This window comes from Schistocerca gregaria, chromosome X, assembly GCF_023897955.1.
Source record: "Schistocerca gregaria isolate iqSchGreg1 chromosome X, iqSchGreg1.2, whole genome shotgun sequence".
NCBI classification, from domain to species: Eukaryota; Metazoa; Arthropoda; class Insecta; order Orthoptera; family Acrididae; genus Schistocerca; species Schistocerca gregaria.
In genome coordinates, this window is record NC_064931.1 from 601,290,680 (window position 1) to 601,309,545 (window position 18,866).

General features: G+C 39.3%; 1 protein-coding gene across 1 annotated transcript; it reads left to right on the forward strand.

The window, feature by feature from the left end:
• Nucleotides 1–2,191: 2,191 nt before the first annotated feature.
• Nucleotides 2,192–2,581, forward strand: LOC126298238 (sex-determining region Y protein-like). The gene has a single exon (XM_049989543.1). The coding sequence runs from the start codon at nt 2,192–2,194 to the stop codon at nt 2,579–2,581; it is 390 nt and encodes a 129-aa protein (XP_049845500.1).
• Nucleotides 2,582–18,866: the final 16,285 nt, after the last annotated feature.

The window sequence follows — 18,866 nt, forward strand, 5'->3', positions numbered from 1 at the left end:
TAGCGGCGGGACATTGCTTCGATTAGGAGACATAGCTCCCAAGGACGTTCTTCTGTGGGACCCCTCTCCCCAGAAAGAAGAATCAGTTAAACTGTGAGCAATGTCCCTGAACATAGATTTTGCAGGATAAAATACCATTCAGTACAGGAAAGCTACTTTGGGTGGACATTAATGCTGCTTTACTCGCAAACACACTATGCATAGTGGAAATGTTAGAGAAAAATGATGAATTAGACACAGAGCATTGTTTTGTGCGCAGGGGTATAGTTCATGCTATAATTGATGGAATACAGAAGGTACTGGTGCATATAGATAATTTTGGGACAGAAGACAAGGAGTTACGAAAACGGAATGTCAACAGCTAATGTAAGTGCCTTGGAGGAAGATCACTTTGATTGGTTAGACTTAGACAATAGTGACAAACCAACTATGTACAAAACTGCATTGCGCCAGAAGACATCACACTTAAAAGGAAACGAACAGGATATGATAGAAGCAATGTTCGATGAGTTTCAGGATATGGTTAATTCACAGGGACCGCTACCAGCAACAAACATCACACAAAACAAGGATTCCAACATGAGATAACATCCTAATTTGTTATTTTTTTATTTTTTTACACGTCAGGTTCCATAGGATAAATTGAGGAGCAAATCTGCAAGGTCATAGACCATGTCAGTACATGAAATTACAACATAAAAGTAATAACAAATAAAAATAAAAATTTTATGAACCCGAAAAAAAGTCAAACTATAAGTTCAGGTAAACGCAATCAACAATACAACAAGAATCAGCTTAATTTTCTACGGAACTCCTCGACAGAATAGAAAGAGTGGTCCATGGGAAAACTCTTCAGTTTTGGTTTGAAAGCGTGTGGATTACTGCTAAGATTTTTGAATTCGATAGCCTATGGGTCCAGACAATTGAATACAGCAGAAAAGAATTACTCAACAATGCAAAAGGAGTTACTAAGTGCCATCTATGGTATAAGATATTTCATGTGCCACCTCTATGGGAATAAATTCAAAATAATCATGGAACATGCTGCTCTCAAGTGGTTACTTGGGCTAAAAGACCCATCAAGTCATTTGACACATTGTTCCCTATGCCCCTCCGAAATGGACTTTGAAGTCATTCATAAGCCAGGGAAGAAACATTCCAACACAGATCCTCTTAGTCGAAAGATAGTGGTATTAGAAACAGTGGGTTGCGATGCAAAATTTGTCTTACCTAAACAACTCCCTTGATTTGTCCATTCTGCAGTCATTACATGTGCTTATCACTGCACAACAAGGCAAGATTGATGCCAATGCCATGGTGCGGCATATTGTACAGTTGAATGAGGAACATAAAATGCGAATTATGACACTGTGTACGGGTATTTCTGGAACCTTCTTGTTCATAATTATACTTTGTACTGGTTTCCTGTGTATCAGGGGAAAAACCAAGACACACAATAACATATCACTACCTCAAACTGCAGTTGAATGGCTACAAATATCCTGAGCATGCTAAAATGTACGTAGAGATAATTGTTGCTTGCTACTTCATTGTATTGGTACTGATCGTCATTCTGCCATATTTCTAACATTACTTGAGGAAGATGGCGGCCGTAGAAGATATATGAACACAACTAAAAGTGTGTCTATAATTACAATGAGAAAGATACTAACTAAATTTTCCAAAGTAAACATTCACTTGGATAGCCATGGGCGTTGACTCATAAAAATTTTATGTTATGGACATTGTACAAACGCATCTAGTTACATAAAACCAGGGGCACCTATGCATGAAATTACAAAAACATAAAAGACAGAACTCCACCAAACGTAAATAAATGCGCAGTGATAGTGAGCGGAGCCAATGATGTTTACAAAAAGGAATTATCGAGTGCCGCCGAAAACTTAAAGGAAATACTGGATACCAGTAAGAGTGAAACAATGACCATCACTGGAATTCCGCATAGACATGACCTCATAAGCGATTCGTGAGTAAATAAAAATATCGTAAAAGCCAACAAACAGTTCGAGAACAATTGCAAAATGTATGAAAATGTTCAATTTATATCTGTTAACTACCTAGAGAGAGACAGTTTTACAAGACATGGTATGCACTTAAATGGAAAGGGAAAGAGACTTCTCAACTCTAAAATTATGGAGATGTTGATGGCAACAGCAGAACCATGATTACCATGCCAGCCACAAATAATAGTACAGCAACCACCACCAACTGCAGCAGTAAAACCATCAAAAACTACCACCATCATCAGCTGACACAACACAACCCTCACCAGCAGCAGAAAAACCAGCACCGACTGAAGCAAGACAATCCTCATCAGATGTGGCACGAGCTACAGATTCAGCAACATAATCTCAATAAACAGCAGAACCACCATCATCGGAGACAACAACATAGCCTCTATCACAAGTGGTGGCAGCATCAGCATTATCAGGATCAGGACTATCATCATCACATGAACAAGCAACAAGGGAAGAAGCAACAACATAAGAACCAACATGAACAGAAGAAACAACAGAAGAACCAACAACACGAACAGAAGAAACAACAGAAGAATCAATAGGAGCCACTCATAACAAGAGAAAAACTTCACCACCATATTAAGGATTTTTAGTAGAAACTGGGAGGGGGGGGGGAACATTAAGATAAGTAATCTATAAAAAGTTGTCTGGCCAGTTTAGAGTAGATAAATTTGATGACATCACAACTAGAATAGCAAATAATAATCTTATTATGCATTTGAATATTGGAGGTTTATTAAGTGATCTGGTCAGTAAGCTTCATGACTTAGAAATATTTCTAGAGAGAACAGAATGGTCTGTAAAGGTAATTTTCTTAAGTGAACATTGAGAACATAGCATACTGATATTCAGCATATATCGTACCGCTGGTTACTCAGTCTTGTGCAGTTTTATGGTCAAACTTAAAAATTTACTCCAGCAACTCAAAACAAAAATGTTATAAAAATATGTTGTTTGTGTTGATTTTTATATAGATCTGAGAAAAAATGTTAAATTTGCCTTTAAGATGAAGGAGCTGATTTCCACACATGGCTTTATTCTACGTTTTGTAGAAATGACAAGGGTAACTGCTTCGTTGCCATCATGCATAGATAACATTGCTAGTAGCTTAAACTACAGAGTAACAGAAAAATGTATAGTAAGCTTAGAGATCTCAGACCACAGTGCCCTATTAGTGTCATTACCCTGTGTTAGTCCAAAGCACACAAATAAGAAAATCAGAAATTTTAGACTAGAAAATATAGAAATGCTTGTCAATAAAATCAGCCTTAGCTCATGGCCATTTACTGCTATGTCTTTAGTAAATGAAAATTTCAGTAACTGTCTGGAGGCCTTCTTGATGATGTTCAATGAATGCTTTCCTTTTATAACTATAAAAACTGACACACCAAGGAGGGGTTCATGGATAACAAGGTGTATTCAGGTTTCAAGCATGAGGAAAATAGAACTTCATATTGAGGTGAAATCAATCGAAACCCAGAATAATTATCTTTGATAAAATCGTCAGACAAATCAAAAATAATAATTACATTTGAAACACAAGAAATAAAACTAAAGCAACATGGACCATTGTAAAGAATGAAATTGCCAGACACCTGGAACTGGAACTGGTGGTTGAAAGTGAGACTATTCAGGACCCTACACAAATCTGTGAAGCGTTTAACGGCAATTCATAAATCCATGCAATACTGATGAACTTTCACCGCCAAACGTGTACCCTGTTTCCAGTTAATGTAACCCCACTAAATTTAAATTCATCCATATATCCTATTCTGAAGTAGCCGATATCATAAAGTCCGTCAAAAATTTAAATACTGTAGGCTGGGATGAAATTCCTACAAAAATAATGAGGGCAGTCACCTATAGTATTGCACATCCTCTGTCTCTTATAATGAATCAATCATTCGAGGAAGGATGTTTTCCTGAAAGACTGAAGTATGCTGAAATACGATCCATTCACAAAAAAGGCAGACACGATGAAATGAGTAATTATCTACCAATCTCATTGTTATCAATAGTCTCGCAGTAAAGGCGCTCAGCCCGGAACTGCGTGAGTGCTACGGTCGCAGGTTCGAATCCTGCCTCGGGCGTGGATGTGTGTGATGTCCTTGGGTTACTTAGATTTAAGTAGTTCTAAGTTCTAGGGGACTGATGACCACAGATGTTAAGTCCCATAGTGCTCAGAGCCATTTGAACCATTTTGTTATCAATATTTCCCAAAAATTTGAAAAAGCTGCATGTAACCAGATAGTTAACAATAGGTCTGCAACTTTACTTCCGCCATTTTTTCTCTAAGTTCGGGGCTTTATTGTGAAAACTTACAGAAAAAGTATGATTCATAGTATTGCCCATCGCTGGCCACTACGTTCTCCCATCTTTCGGATAGCATAGGAATCCCGTGGCGTAAGAACAGGGCGTCTTTTTGTGGGGATCCATGAATCTATTCAATTTTGCACTTGTTCATATGATCGGAGTACTGGTGAGCCAGACTGTATGCCACTGATCGAAAAAGGTGGTAGTCAGAGAGAGCAACATTAGGAGAATACGGCGGTAGGGATAGGACTTATCATTTCAACGTTTCCGTGTGTATTTTCACGGGTCTTGCCACAAGGTGGTCGAGCACTAACCTGCTGTAAAATTACCTTTACGTCTATCGCTGTATTATGGCCGTTTGTGTTCCAGTGCTGGGCTCGAACGCATCAATTGAATTCGATAATGGTGTCCTGTGACTGTCTTGGTCTGTCTCAGTAGCTACGAAAACGTTCTGTCCTCCACCGCCATGCCGATCTGCGACATCAAAATCACCGACGTTAAGGCGTTGAAAACAATCTCTGGGCGTTCTTCCACTAATAGTTCCATCACTATAGGTCTTACCCAGCATTTTAAGAGCCACAGCCGCAGATTTCTTCATGTTAAAGCAGAAAATTAAAACTTCCCGCAAATGGCGAGAAATGGGTACATAAGTTGGCGTATTTAATCGAGGATAACATTATGATGCAATCACAAATCGACTTATATTTTTATGACATTATGTTTAGAGATGCAAAAGCTTATTGTATTACATCTATGACCAACCACCTGAACCCCACTTGGTGCTACTGCCGTCTATTGCAAAATGTCGGAAGCAAAGTTGTAGGCCTAACATAATAATCTGCATAATATTATCCAGAACAATCAACACGGTTTCCAAAGAGGACACTGCACTGTGCAAACCATTAATGAACTTACTACAAAAATCAGTAGTAGTCTAGAAAAAACATGAATGTATCGGGCATCTTTTGTGACCTAAGTAAAGCCTTTGACAAAGTATATCACAAACTAATACTTCGCAAGCTACAAGCATATGGTTTTAGTGAAAGTTCTCTGAGATGGATGTAATCTTACCTAATCAACAGAAAAAAAGAATAGTAACAGAAGAAAGTGGTAAGAGATTCTTCTCAAGTTGCAAAAAGACAGAACAAGTGGTGCCACAAGGATCTATCCTAGGGCTAATATTGTTCTTGTATTATATAAATGACCTTCTGACTAACATATATTCAGACACTATTCTTTATGCGAATGACTTTACAGTAATAGTCTGTTGCAAGAAAAGCGAAAATTTAATTAGTCATCTTCAGCAGTCTCTGGCTGAAATTGAGGCCTGGGCGAGAAATAATGGTCTTAAATTAAATTTAACAAAGACACAAATCATTCACTTTACCACAAAACAAGTTGTACAGGATATACTAGAAATGCCATATGAGGACAATCACCTTGTCACCACAAACTTTACCAATTTTCTGGGTGTAATTCTGAACAAGAATTTATCATGGACCGACCACGTAGATGCCATGTTTCATCGTCTAAATAGTCTAATATTTGCAATGAATGTTATAAGCAGTATAATAGAAACACCAGTTAAATGTCATGCATATTTTGTATCTATGATTAGATATGGCATAATTTTTTGGGGATAAGAGAAAACAAACTTACAGAGAGTCTTTATGCTACAGAAAAAAATCATTAGAGCCGTGGAAGGTGCAGAAGAATGACAATCGTGCAGACCTCTGTTCAAGGACCTTGATCTTATGACTGTTCCTGTCCTCTATATCTATGAGACAATTAAGTTTTCTAAATAAAACCCACAACTTTTTGAGGATATCCTCTTCATGCATGATTATGAAACAAGAAAAAAATATCATTATAAGTTACCAACTCGTAGGCTAAAACTGCTGGAGAAGACACCTTACTATATGGGTATGAGGCTGGGAAATAAAGTCTTTGAAAAATTTAAAAATTATGAACCAGGAGATTTTGGACATAATTTTTAAAAAATCCCTAGCAAGTAAATATTATTGCAGTGTAGAAGAATTCATGACTGACTGTCACAAATAACTGTGCCGGATGTTACATTTTATTCTGTCATGCTAAAAAAGTACTTTAAGTAAATACTTAGCCTTAATTTACTTTATTTTCAACATTATTATTTTGAATCATTTTGTGGTACTTAAAATTACAAAATACCTGCAATTATTCTGTATACTTAGAATTAGAAATAGCTTTAAACTAACGAGTCACATATGTTCCAATCATCTGATTGTACATGACATGTTATGTGGCAATAAAGTTTCTATTTTATTCAGATGTTTTCTTAATGCTGATGTATCTAAAGTTATTATGGAATGAATGTATTATATAATTTTGCTAACCGACTGATGTTTTCACTTGGTTTTTGTTTCCTCTTTGTTAGTCATCTGTAGATGGACGTAGGAGAAAATTCGAGGACGAAATTTTCCAGCCGGGGGTGGAATTTAGAGTCTGTAATAATAATGTATAAGTATTATGCATTATTTATGGTTGTGTATAATAATTATGTGTTATTTATGGTTGTTCAAAGCAGAAACATGGCAGAAAAATATGTAAAGACTTATTATAGGTTAAGTGAACATTTTAGACACTTTGACATGTCAAGCCACAATATTCGGAAGTGGCAGCAGTCGAACAAGGAGGCCGATGACCAGTGGAGTTTGTGCAGCAGCAGTCAGCACATTGACAGATCAATGACCGAGCAGATGGAAAATGCTTCCAAGAAGAACAATGACCAATACAGCGCATACATCACCAATCAATGCTTCAGGAACTGTCAGCATACTGAATTCACATGCATGTTGTATCTGACAATGCGGAGGAGGATGACAAGGCAACGCTTGACCATGCCAACACACAGGTAAAACAAGGAGAGCCAACATGTATCTCGACATTGGTCACATTTCTGCCGAATGTGAGAAGCATAGATCAGTGACCGAAGAGTCAGTCGCCACCCTAGAAACTTTGCGACATTGGCGAAAACACCAAATAAATATGTCCGAGAAATGCCATGAGGTGGTCCTTGTGGGAGAGAAAAAAGGGACAAAGGAAAGTCAGCTGGATGGACAAACTGTTGGGTTAGTCAGTAGATGTCATACTTCACTGCAATGACTCAGCCACTACACTGCTCGACAGAAGATTTTGGACCCGCGCGAATAGGTCAATGCGGAAGATACCATACCAGATGTTACCAGAAAGAAGTTGGCATGGTACCCACCTATATGGCTGGTGAGGACGAAGGGACTGCAGCGTCACCAAATGGGTCACCTGTGAACCTAGAGAAGTCACCAAACCAGAGGGTGACTGGTTTGATTCCGGAATGGAGCACTCTGAATCCCACCATAGCCACTTGTTAATAAGGCAATGAGCAAATTCACAAGGAGAAGACTGTGCCGCCACCGCAGTGGTTCTCTGCTGCAACACAACACACAGCCGCATCAGTGGTCACTGTAATCTGCACACTATGACTCCACGCCACACTACTGTTGTGAGGAATTGAGCAAATTAAAACACAGTGTATTACTCTGTTTGTTTAAAGGATTTTATGTGTTAATAAATGACTGATAGCGGAGCCACCAATGCTTCACTCACACCTCACCTACTGAGCCAAGGAAAGAGCCCATTCCACCGCCCCCCAAAGTGTCGCTTTTCCTCCCACAATCTTTGACAAAATAATGGCCTGTGCTCCCCTCTGTCACTAACACTCAATATCTAGTGTCACAAAATCGATCCATGACCCGCTAAAATATGATGTGGTCTATAAATTGAAAGTAATAGTAGAACTTGGAAAAAGAGCAAGTGAATGGCCCTCCACCAATAGAAAAAGCCATTTGCAATTAGTGGGCTAGTAAAGAAGAACTGAAAAAAAGCGAGAAAGGCTAGATGGGTAAATAGAGGAATGAATGAAAAATGGCCAAAACTTGAAGATGATGTATTGAAATGGATTCAAGAACACAGTAAAAATTGCATTGGAATTAATACCAAAATGATTCAAATACATGCTCATAAGTTAGGCCTACACTGGAACTTTACAGATTTTAAGGGTGGAGTTGGTTGGCTCTACAGGTTTATGATGTATCATGAACTTAGCATGCAAAACAAAACCAAAATATCTCAGAAAATGCCACAAGAATATGAAGAGAAAATATTGTCTTTCCATTGCTTTCCTATTGTGTAATTAAGCCAAACAGCAAACATAGATCAAACTCTTCTGACATTTGATGTGCCAAATAACAGGACTTTTGCCATGAAAGGTGCTAAAACTGCAACTATAAAAACAAGTGGACATGAAAAAATGCGTTACACTGTTGTCTTTTCATGCTGTGCTGAGGCTATTAAACGTAATCCAGTGATCACTTTCAAGTGTAAAATAATGCTGAAACCTTCTGAAATACAGCCAGACGCTGTTGTTCAGGCACATGACAAGGGATGGATGGATGAACATATTGTGGAAGAGAAGGAAAGGTGCTTTATCGAAGAAGAGTTCTCTTCTTGTGCTAGATAAGTTTTGCAGTCATTTGAAAATTTCTGTGTGAGAGAAATTGAGACAGGGAAATACAGAGGTTGCTGTTATTCCAGGAGGACTTACTTCACAACTGTTACATCTTTATGTATCAATAAATAAACCATTTAAAGTGCATATGAGAGAGGAAGGGAACAGGTGGATGGTGGCTGAAACACTACATGTATTCACACCAAAAGGAGCTTTAAAATGACCTACAATCAAACAAGTATGTCAGTCTTAGTCTTGAGAGTGAGAGACATTATTGTTAAATGTTTCAAGAAGGGTGGCATAAATAATGCTCTTGATGTCTGTTGAAGACCATCTTGTATATGAAGAGGACATCAATGATGACTTAGGCGACGAAGAAGAAAAGTTTAGATGATGATTTTCAGGGATTTTAAAAGTCAGTTCTGTTTTATAAACGAAGATTTTTTAAATCTGACTTTGTAACTTAATAATAAAAAAGGTAAAAATGTTATTTAAAAAAACTGCTTATAAATTAAGGTATGCCATATAGTCCATAGTGTCTTATAATCCTTAAAATACGGTATGTGGATACCGGCAGCTTCAGCAGTTTAGGGAAGTGTTGTGATCTGTATGAAGTAAGTAGATGGCACTCCAATGCACTTCAGATCTCATTATGTGGCTGATAACCTTTCTGGCATGACACCTGCTAAGAATGAGGTTATCAGTATAATGAAAAACGAAGCAAATGGTTGCCAGTTGTGGAGTTTGTAGGTCTTCACTAAAAAATGTACACATATAGTAAAGACAAAGGTGCAACCCTAAGATGGGCTAGGGACGTGCATCTTGAATGACTCTCACGGTTGCTGACTACTGAAGTGCCTGTGTGGTGGTGTAGGCAGTGCTCCGCATTCCCCACCCCTTTCCATCCCCCCTGCACACATGGTATGGTAGTTGCCTATTCAATTGCAAAGACATGAGGTGCATTCTGTATTGTAGCTGAGAATAATTCTGTCTCGACACAACAAGTGAGTCATTTGTGCTGATGGGATTGAAACCCTACCACATGCAAACACTATTCACTTGGGTGGTAGTGTGTGTGTGTGTGTGTGTGTGTGTGTGTGTGTGTGTGTGTGTGTGTGTGTGATGTGTAAAAGTATGACTCTATAGATGTGTCTGCATATACAAGAAATGAGGGACATCCTATCCACAATTCTTCTCACTCCTCCTAAAGTGGTATCCTACCATCCACACAATCTAAACAACATCCTGGTCTATTCCTGTGGTATTCCCACTTGCAACCCCTTGCCACAGGGGGCATACCTTGTAGAAGACCCAAGTACCAGACCTGCACAATTCACCTACCCAGCATACCCTACTTTATTCCTGTCACAGACTTAACCTATCCCATCAGAGAGAGGACCACCTGTGAAAGAAGCAATGTCATATGCCAGCTCTGCTGCAATTTCTGCACATTATTTTGTCTGGGACATGACCAACCAACTGTCTGCCTGAATGAATGGCCATTGCCCATGTGTGACCAGGAGTAGAGTTGACCACCAATTGGCAGAACATCCTGCTGAGCACAAAATGACTTAATTCAGTGACTGCTTCACAAAGCATATCATCTAGATCTGTCACCAGGACCAGCTTTTCTGGACTAGGTAAATGATGTCTGCCTTGCTATATATCCTTCATTTCTGTAACCCTCCTGGCTTCAGTCTCCATTTGTCCAGGGCACACACACCCACTACCCACATACTTTCCTTCCTCTGTCCTGTAACCACCTCCTAATCCACTCTCCCACATCATCATCATCCTGTACCACATAAACTCACCATCTTCAGTGCCCATATGTCACATTCCTAGTCTCTGCACCTGCTGCTTCTTCCTCCATCCATATCCATATCCTGCAAGCATGCTTCCTCCCTCTTAGCCATCACTCATCCCTCACCAACCTTCCTTCCCATTTCCTGCCTCTTTTTCTCTCAATACCCACCACACACACGCAACCCCTCACCCAAGTCTATTTGCTGAGTTGCAGTCCTGGCCGTACATGTTGAAATTGCACTGTGGGACAGTGTATCTGACCTGGTGTGTGTGTGTGTGTGTGTGTGTGTGCGTGTTCTATCTCATTGAAGGATTCATCCTAATTTTAGTGTAATTTTCATTCTTTTTAGTGTGCCTGTAAATGGTTCAAACCTTCTATTATTTGGTGAGTTGTCTCCTTTATTCCTATATTATTTACATTCTGCCAAAATTTTCCATACCGTATTTATAATTACACTGTAGTATTTTATTCTGCAAAAAACATTGTTCAACATTACATCAAATATCACACAAAGACACAGGGATAATCCATAAAATTTTTTTTGCAAAATAATCATCAGACGTCAGCTGTCACTTGGGAAAATAAAACCAGTGACGTTTTTGTTGCTTTATTGTTTTTTGCTTCAGTAAGAAATGATAGCTTTCTAAAGTTTCTTGAGAACCTAAAACAAACCATTGTCATTTCAAAGTTACTGAATAATATATTTTTGACATGTAATTGAAATTTTGGTTGACTATATGTATAAAAAGACAAGAGAACCAATGGTCATTTAAAAGAACTAAACTTGCTCTATTTTGTAAACAATTCTACATACAGTGAACATAATATATAACAGTAACACTTTTTCCTGAGTAGACCACATAAACTCCTCTCAAAATTGGTAAGTTCTTCCAATTGATGTTTAGGATATTCAACAACAGTAAGCACATGAGGAATGGGAACTGGGTAAATACCCTTGAATTTGGGCCTATGTATTGGCAAAAAAAAGCTCCTGAATGATGCAATAAGTTGTATGGTGCATCATGTTCTGTTGCATATTTTTCAGTGAAGTACCACAGATTGTAATATTTACAAGCTGCATTACTTGACAGGATCAAATTTTCTTTCCTCACAAATGATGCCAATTTATTCCTTAAATTATATTTCATGCTGAGCTCCACATCACTACTGATCCTCCTTACCTCCAAGTTCCCTAAACAATCTAATGGCATAAAGTTATGAAAACTTCTTTTTCGTCCCAGGAACTGTCTGAAGTTCTTTATGGCAGTGGAAAGTCAGAAAGTGCCTGGTTCTTCAAATACAAAATAAAACTTAACTTTCACGATGTTAACATTGCAAAACTGAAAAAAACCTGGTGCAGATCATATTTGATGTCCTAAGTGTCTTTATAAAATTTCTTTTTGTGCTAATCTTTTATGTATCTATCCTAAGCCACCACACTCCTTATACATTTAACCAGTTATATCCTTACACATAACTTCTTCATATTTTAGGAGAAGATATACAAACAAATCTGTTGTATGATCATAGGCACCCTGTATGTAATGTTGTTTAAAAAATTTAATTAAATCGTCTTTGTTTAAATAACTGTTAGTAGAGCCTGTTCCTTTTATAAGTTTAATCACTTAAAATTTCAGTTATATCATATGTAATGTATATTAATCAGGCCCTTTGAAATTTCAATTGTTTATTTTATGTTACAAAGAAAAAATGTAAAACTAAGATTTGTTACAAAAGCAAAATGTAAAAAAGTAAAAAAAAAACCTTCACTTTTATTTTCCTGAGTGATAGTCCATACTTTGAGAATTATTAGGTAAAAACAATTTTAAAAGATTATCCCTGTTCTTTTATGTGGTATTTGATGTGAACCATGTTTTTCTGCAAAGTAAAATACAAAAATGTATGTATATATTTCTTCAACAATTCTTATGTGGAGTACACAACCTCTGAAGTTGTAATTGTTGGGATGATAAATAAAAAATGGTCATTTATTCTCAAAATATCACTTATGAAAGAAATTATTGACCTTTGCTGCATTGAAATATCTTAGTGGTCACAAATGAAAATTTGTGCCAGACCAGGATTCTAACCTAGATTTCCTGCTTTACATGGGCAGTTGCCTTAATGTTTCATCTCCTGTACAATCTAAATCTCTATATGCCACACGTGTCCCTTGTCCATTATTCCTCTTTGCTTGCAGCCCTACTGCATTTCCAAGAGAGGTCAGAGATTGTGCATCTACACTGAAAGATCAATATGCCTTCAGATGCCTGTTCTTTCAGGCATGCATATCCAAAAGGACAGATACCTTATGTATGTAATGTTAAAAATGACAAAGCATTCAAACTCTAAGGCACCATAAAACGCAAACAGAGAGAGAGGTAAAGTGCTTAAATTTAACATAATTGCTTATCTCCATAGGAATCACCAGTAATCCAAGTTTCATCCAGACCTGAGTTGGTGGGTGAGATGATCTAGATGACTTCATATGGAATGGCCCTTATTTACTCTCAGCACAGCAGCCTATTCTAACTCCTCAATAATTATCATATTCATTTTATGATAACTGGAGGTATTGTTAGTATGAAGTGATCAGGCAATAAATTAAGTGTAAAGTGCACCATCTGCGAGGTACTGCTCTGAAAATCAGGACCATGAGGTTTCAGTCTGCTGAACGTTTAAAGCAGAAGAACAAAACTGATTATAATAGATACTGAAGAGGATGGCACCCCAATTAATTCCTCCTGCTTTTAATTTACGGGATTACAGTTGCTGCCACTACATCTGAATATTATTCATAGCTACTACACTCCTGGAAATGGAAAAAAGAACACATTGACAACGGTGTGTCAGACCCACCATACTTGCTCCGGACACTGCGAGAGGGCTGTACAAGCAATGATCACACGCACGGCACAGCGAACACACCAGGAACTGAGGTGTTGGCCGTCAAATGGCGCTAGCTGCACAGCATTTGTGCACCGCCGCCGTCACTGTCAGCCAGTTTGCCGTGGCATACGGAGCTCCATCGCAGTCTTTAACACTGGTAGCATGCTGCGACAGCGTGGGCGTGAACCGTATGTGCAGTTGACGGACTTTGAGCGAGGGCGTATAGTGGGCATGCGGGAGGCCGGGTGGACGTACCGCCGAATTGCTCAACACGTGGGGCGTGAGGTCTCCACAGTACATCAATGTTGTCGCCAGTGGTCGGCGGAAGGTGCACGTGCCCGTCGACCTGGGACCGGACCGCAGCGACGCACGGATACACTCCAAGACCATAGGATCCTACGCAGTGCCGTAGGGGACCGCACCGCCACTTGCCAGCAAATTAGGGACACTGTTGCTCCTGGGGTATCGGCGAGGACCATTCGCAACCATGTCCATGAAGCTGGGCTATGGTCCCGCACACCGTTAGGCCGTCTTCCGCTCACGCCCCAACATCGTGCAGCCCGCCTCCAGTGGTGTCGCGACAGGCGTGAATGGAGGGACAAATGGAGACATGTCGTCTTCAGCGATGAGAGTCGCTTCTGCCTTGGTGCCAATGATGGTCGTATGCGTGTTTGGCGCCGTGCAGGTGAGCGCCACAATCAGGACTGCATATGACCGAGGCACACAGGGCCAACACCCGGCTTCATGGTGTGGGGAGCGATCTCCTTCACTGGCCATACACCTCTGGTGATCGTCGAGGGGACACTGAATAGTGCACGGTACATCCAAACCGTCATCGAACCCATCGTTCTACCATTCCTAGACCGGCAAGGGAACTTGCTGTTCCAACAGGACAATGCACGTCCGCATGTATCCCGTGCCACCCAACGTGCTCTAGAAGGTGTAAGTCAACTACCCTGGCCAGCAGGATCTCCGGATCTGTCCCCCATTGAGCATGTTTGGGACTGGATGAAGCGTCGTCTCACGCGGTCTGCACGTCCAGCACGAACGCTGGTCCAACTGAGGCGCCAGGTGGAAATGGCATGGCAAGCCGTTCCACAGGACTACATCCAGCATCTCTACGATCGTCTCCATGGGAGAATAGCAGCCTGCATTGCTGCGAAAGGTGGATATACACTGTACTAGTGCCGACATTGTGCATGCTCTGTTGCCTGTGTCTATGTGCCTGTGATTCTGTCAGTGTGATCATGTGATGTATCTGACCCCAGGAATGTGTCAATAAAGTTTCCCCTTTCTGGGACAATGAATTCACGGTGTTCTTATTTCAATTTTCAGGAGTGTATTTAACATCATATCCTAGGGAATGAAGTTCATTGACTTACAGTTCTTGTGTTTCAGTCAATTCAGCAGGTTGTCTTTGACAAAAAAGACTGGTTCCTCAATTCCTAGCTCCCTCAAGAAATGTGTTGGGTGTAGAAATGTGTTCTTCCTGCCACAAGTATGGCTGAGAGTAGGCAACTTTCCCAGAACATTGTCCTGGATGGCAAGTGTTCATGAGAGACAAAGGTATCAGCAGGAAATGAAATAGGACCACTCTTGTTCTCTTTGTACATAAAAAATCTGATGGTAGTGTATTATGGTTGACTGAAAAGCAATGCCTCTACCTTCTTAACTCTTCAACAGTTGGCAGTGTCAGTATGTGGCAAGTACTGGCTTGTTCCGTAGCCTCTTCTCTACAGCTCCAGTTTGTGGAAAGCCTTAGCATTGAACGGTTGTGTTGTTAGTGTGTAAAGTATGGAACGCTATGCCAATGGTCGCTCAATGCGATTTAAGCAACATGAAGTTATTGAATTCTTGACAGCAGAAAATGTCACCCCAAAGGATATTCATCAGAGAATGAAAGCAGTTTATGGTGATTGTGTTGATGTGAGTAAAGTGCATTGTTGGGCAAGTAGATTTAAAGATTTTGAGGCGGGAACATCTGACCTGCATGACAAACAAAGAGTTGGACGTCCTGTGACAGCAACCACCAAGCTTCAGAAGCAATATGTTGACAGATTGATTCAGGATGGTTGTCATATCACTCAGAGAGAAATTGCTAATGAGGCTCCAAAAGGAACCGGGAAATGTTTTCCTGCAGCAGGACAATGCCAAACCATACTATTCACGTGCCACCATAGCAGAACTTCAGAGACTGAATCTCACAATCATACGGTATCCTCCATATAGTCCAGATTTAGCACCATCTGACTCCCATCTGTTCCTGATAATGAAAGACAATCTTCAGGGACTTCATTATGCTTCTGATGAAGACATTAAGAGAACTGTGAGACTGTGGTTGTGGAAACAGAATGTTGACTTCTTCTGTGGCAGAAACTTGTTCATCGCTGGCAGCAATGTATCCAATTGGCTGGTGATTATGTGGACAAGTGAATATTGGTATCTAAAATCACATTCTAAGGATTATTTCTGCAATTCATTTATTAAAATATTCCCATCCAAACCCAGTTAATGAAGGTGGAGGTATTACTTTTCATTCAGCCCTCTCACTGAGAGACTGTAGGAGGATACAAAATGACTTGCACAGAATTTCTATTTCATGTGATGAATGGCAATTTTCTCTAACTGTGGAAAAATGCAAGTTAAAGCAAATGAATAGGGAAAACAATCCTGTAATATACAAATACAGTACTAGTGCTGCAGAACAGAACCATGTCAATTAAGTATCTAGGCACAATGCTGCAAAGCAACATTAAATGGAATGAACACATAAGTATGTTGTAAGAAAGTGAATGGTTGATTTCAGTTGACACTTATAGTAAATTGTTGCTCAATTATAAAGAATACCACATACAAAACTCTTGTACAACTAATTCTTGAGTACAGATTGAGTGTTCGTGATCCATACCAGGTTGTATTACAGACATATAAAGCAACTGAGGGTCATGTTGCTAGATTTGTTACTGGTAGGTTCGATCAACATGTGAGTGTTATGGAAATACTTCTTGAACTTAAATGCAAATCCCTGGAGGGAAGCACTATGAGAAAATTTAGAGAATCAGCATTTTCAGCAGACTGTCAATTGGTTCCAGTGCCTTCAATGTAAATCTCACATAAGGTAGAACAAAAGAAATCTACATCTACATCTACATGACTACTCTGCAGTTCACACTTAAGTGCCTTGGGAGAAAGTTCTTTGAGCTGTGTTAAGACTATTTTTCTACTGTGCCACTCTGACAGCATGTGAGAAAAATGAGTACTTAAATTTTACTGCATGAGCTCTCGTTTCTCTTATTTTATTACAATGATCATTGCTCACTATGTAGATTGATGACAATAAAAGATTTTCATGTTTAGGGGAGAAAGCTGATGATTGAAATTTTGTGAAAAGGTCTTGCTGCATCAAAAAACACCATTGTTTTAATGATTTCCACCCCAAATCACTTATCACATATATGACACTCTGTCCTCTGTTTTGTGATGATACAAAATGAGCTGCCCTTCTCTGGACTTTTTTGACATCCTCCATCAATCCTGTCTGGTAAGTATCCCATAGCACACAGCAATACTCTAGCAGAAGACAACAGCTGTAGTGTAGGCAGTCTCTTTAGTAGATCAGTTGCAACTTCTAAGTGATATGCCAAAAAAATATAGTCTCTGGTTTGCCTTACCACAATATTATCTATGTTGTCATTCCTGTTTAAGTTGTTTGTAATTGTAATTCCAAGGCATTTGGTTGAATTGATAGCTTCTAAGTTTGTACGATTTATCGTGCAACTGTAAGTTAATGGATTTCTTTTCAAACTCACGTGGATGACTTCAAACTTTTCCTTAGTCAGCGACAATTGCCACTTTCTGCACCATACAAGAATCATACCTAAGTCATTTTGCTTTTGGTTTTGATATTGTGATGACCTTACAATACTATAATCATGGTAAATGACAGCATTATCTGCAAACAATCTAAGATGGTTGCCTAGATTGTCTCCTAAACTGTTTAAATAGATTAGGCACAGCAGGGGCCTATAACACTTCCTTGGAGAATGCTGGATATTATTTCTGTTTCACTTGATGATGTTACATCAACTACATACTATGACCTTTCTGACAAGAAATCATGAATCCAATTGCACACTGAAGCAGTACTCCATAAGCATGCATTTTGATTAGCAGTCTCTTGTGAGGAATGGTTTCAAAAGCCTTCTGGAAATCTAGAAATATGGAATCAATTTGAAATCCCCTGTCAGTAGCACTCATTAATTCATGTGAATAAAGAGCTGTATTTCACAAGAAGGATATTTTTTGAATCTGTGCTGACTATGTGTCAATAGACCATTACCTACAAGATGATTCACAATCTCCAAACATAGTACATGTTCCAAAATCTTACTGCAATACAACATCAGTGATATGGGTCTGTAATTCAATGGATTACTCCTATTTCCCTTCGTGAGTACTGATGTGACCTGTGAAAATTTACAGTCTTTTGGCACAAATCTCTCACTGAGTGAGCAAGTGATTGTATAAGATAGCTGAGCATGTGGCTGTTGTACCAGCATACTCCAAAAGGAACTGAATTGGTGTTTTAAGCCAACAACTTTCAAGTTCCTCTACATCTACATCTACATCTACATCACTACTCTGCAATTCACATTTAAGTGCTTGGCAGAGGGTTCATCGAACCACAATCATACTATCTCTCTACTATTCCACTCCCGAACAGCGAGCAGGAAAAATGAACACCTAAACCTTTCTGTTCGAGCTCTGATTTCTCTTATTTTATTTTGATGATCATTCCTACCTATGTAGGTTGGGCTCAACAAAATATTTTCGCATTCGGAAGAGAAAGTTGGTGACTGAAATTTCGTAAAAAGGTCTCACCGCAACGAAAAACGTCTATGCTGTAATTACTTCCATCCCAACTCGTGTATCATATCTGCCACACTCTCTCCCCTATAACGCGATAATACAAAACGAGCTGCCCTTTTTTGCACCCTTTCGATGTCCTCCGTCAATCCCACCTGGTAAGGATCCCACACCGCGCAGCAATATTCTAACAGAGGACGAACGAGTGTAGTGTAAGCTGTCTCTTTAGTGGACTTGTTGCATCTTCTAAGTGTCCTGCCAATGAAACGCAACCTTTGGCTCGCCTTCCCGACAATATTATCTATGTGGTCCTTCCAACTGAAGTTGTTCGTAATTTTAACACCCAGGTACTTAGTTGAATTGACAGCCTTGAGAATTGTACTATTTATCGAGTAATCGAATTCCAACGGATTTCTTTTGGAACTCA

Excerpts from the sequence above, each read along its gene's own strand:
- LOC126298238 (XM_049989543.1), top strand. The coding sequence starts at position 2,192 with ATGCCAGCCACAAATAATAGTACAGCAACCACCACCAACTGCAGCAGT.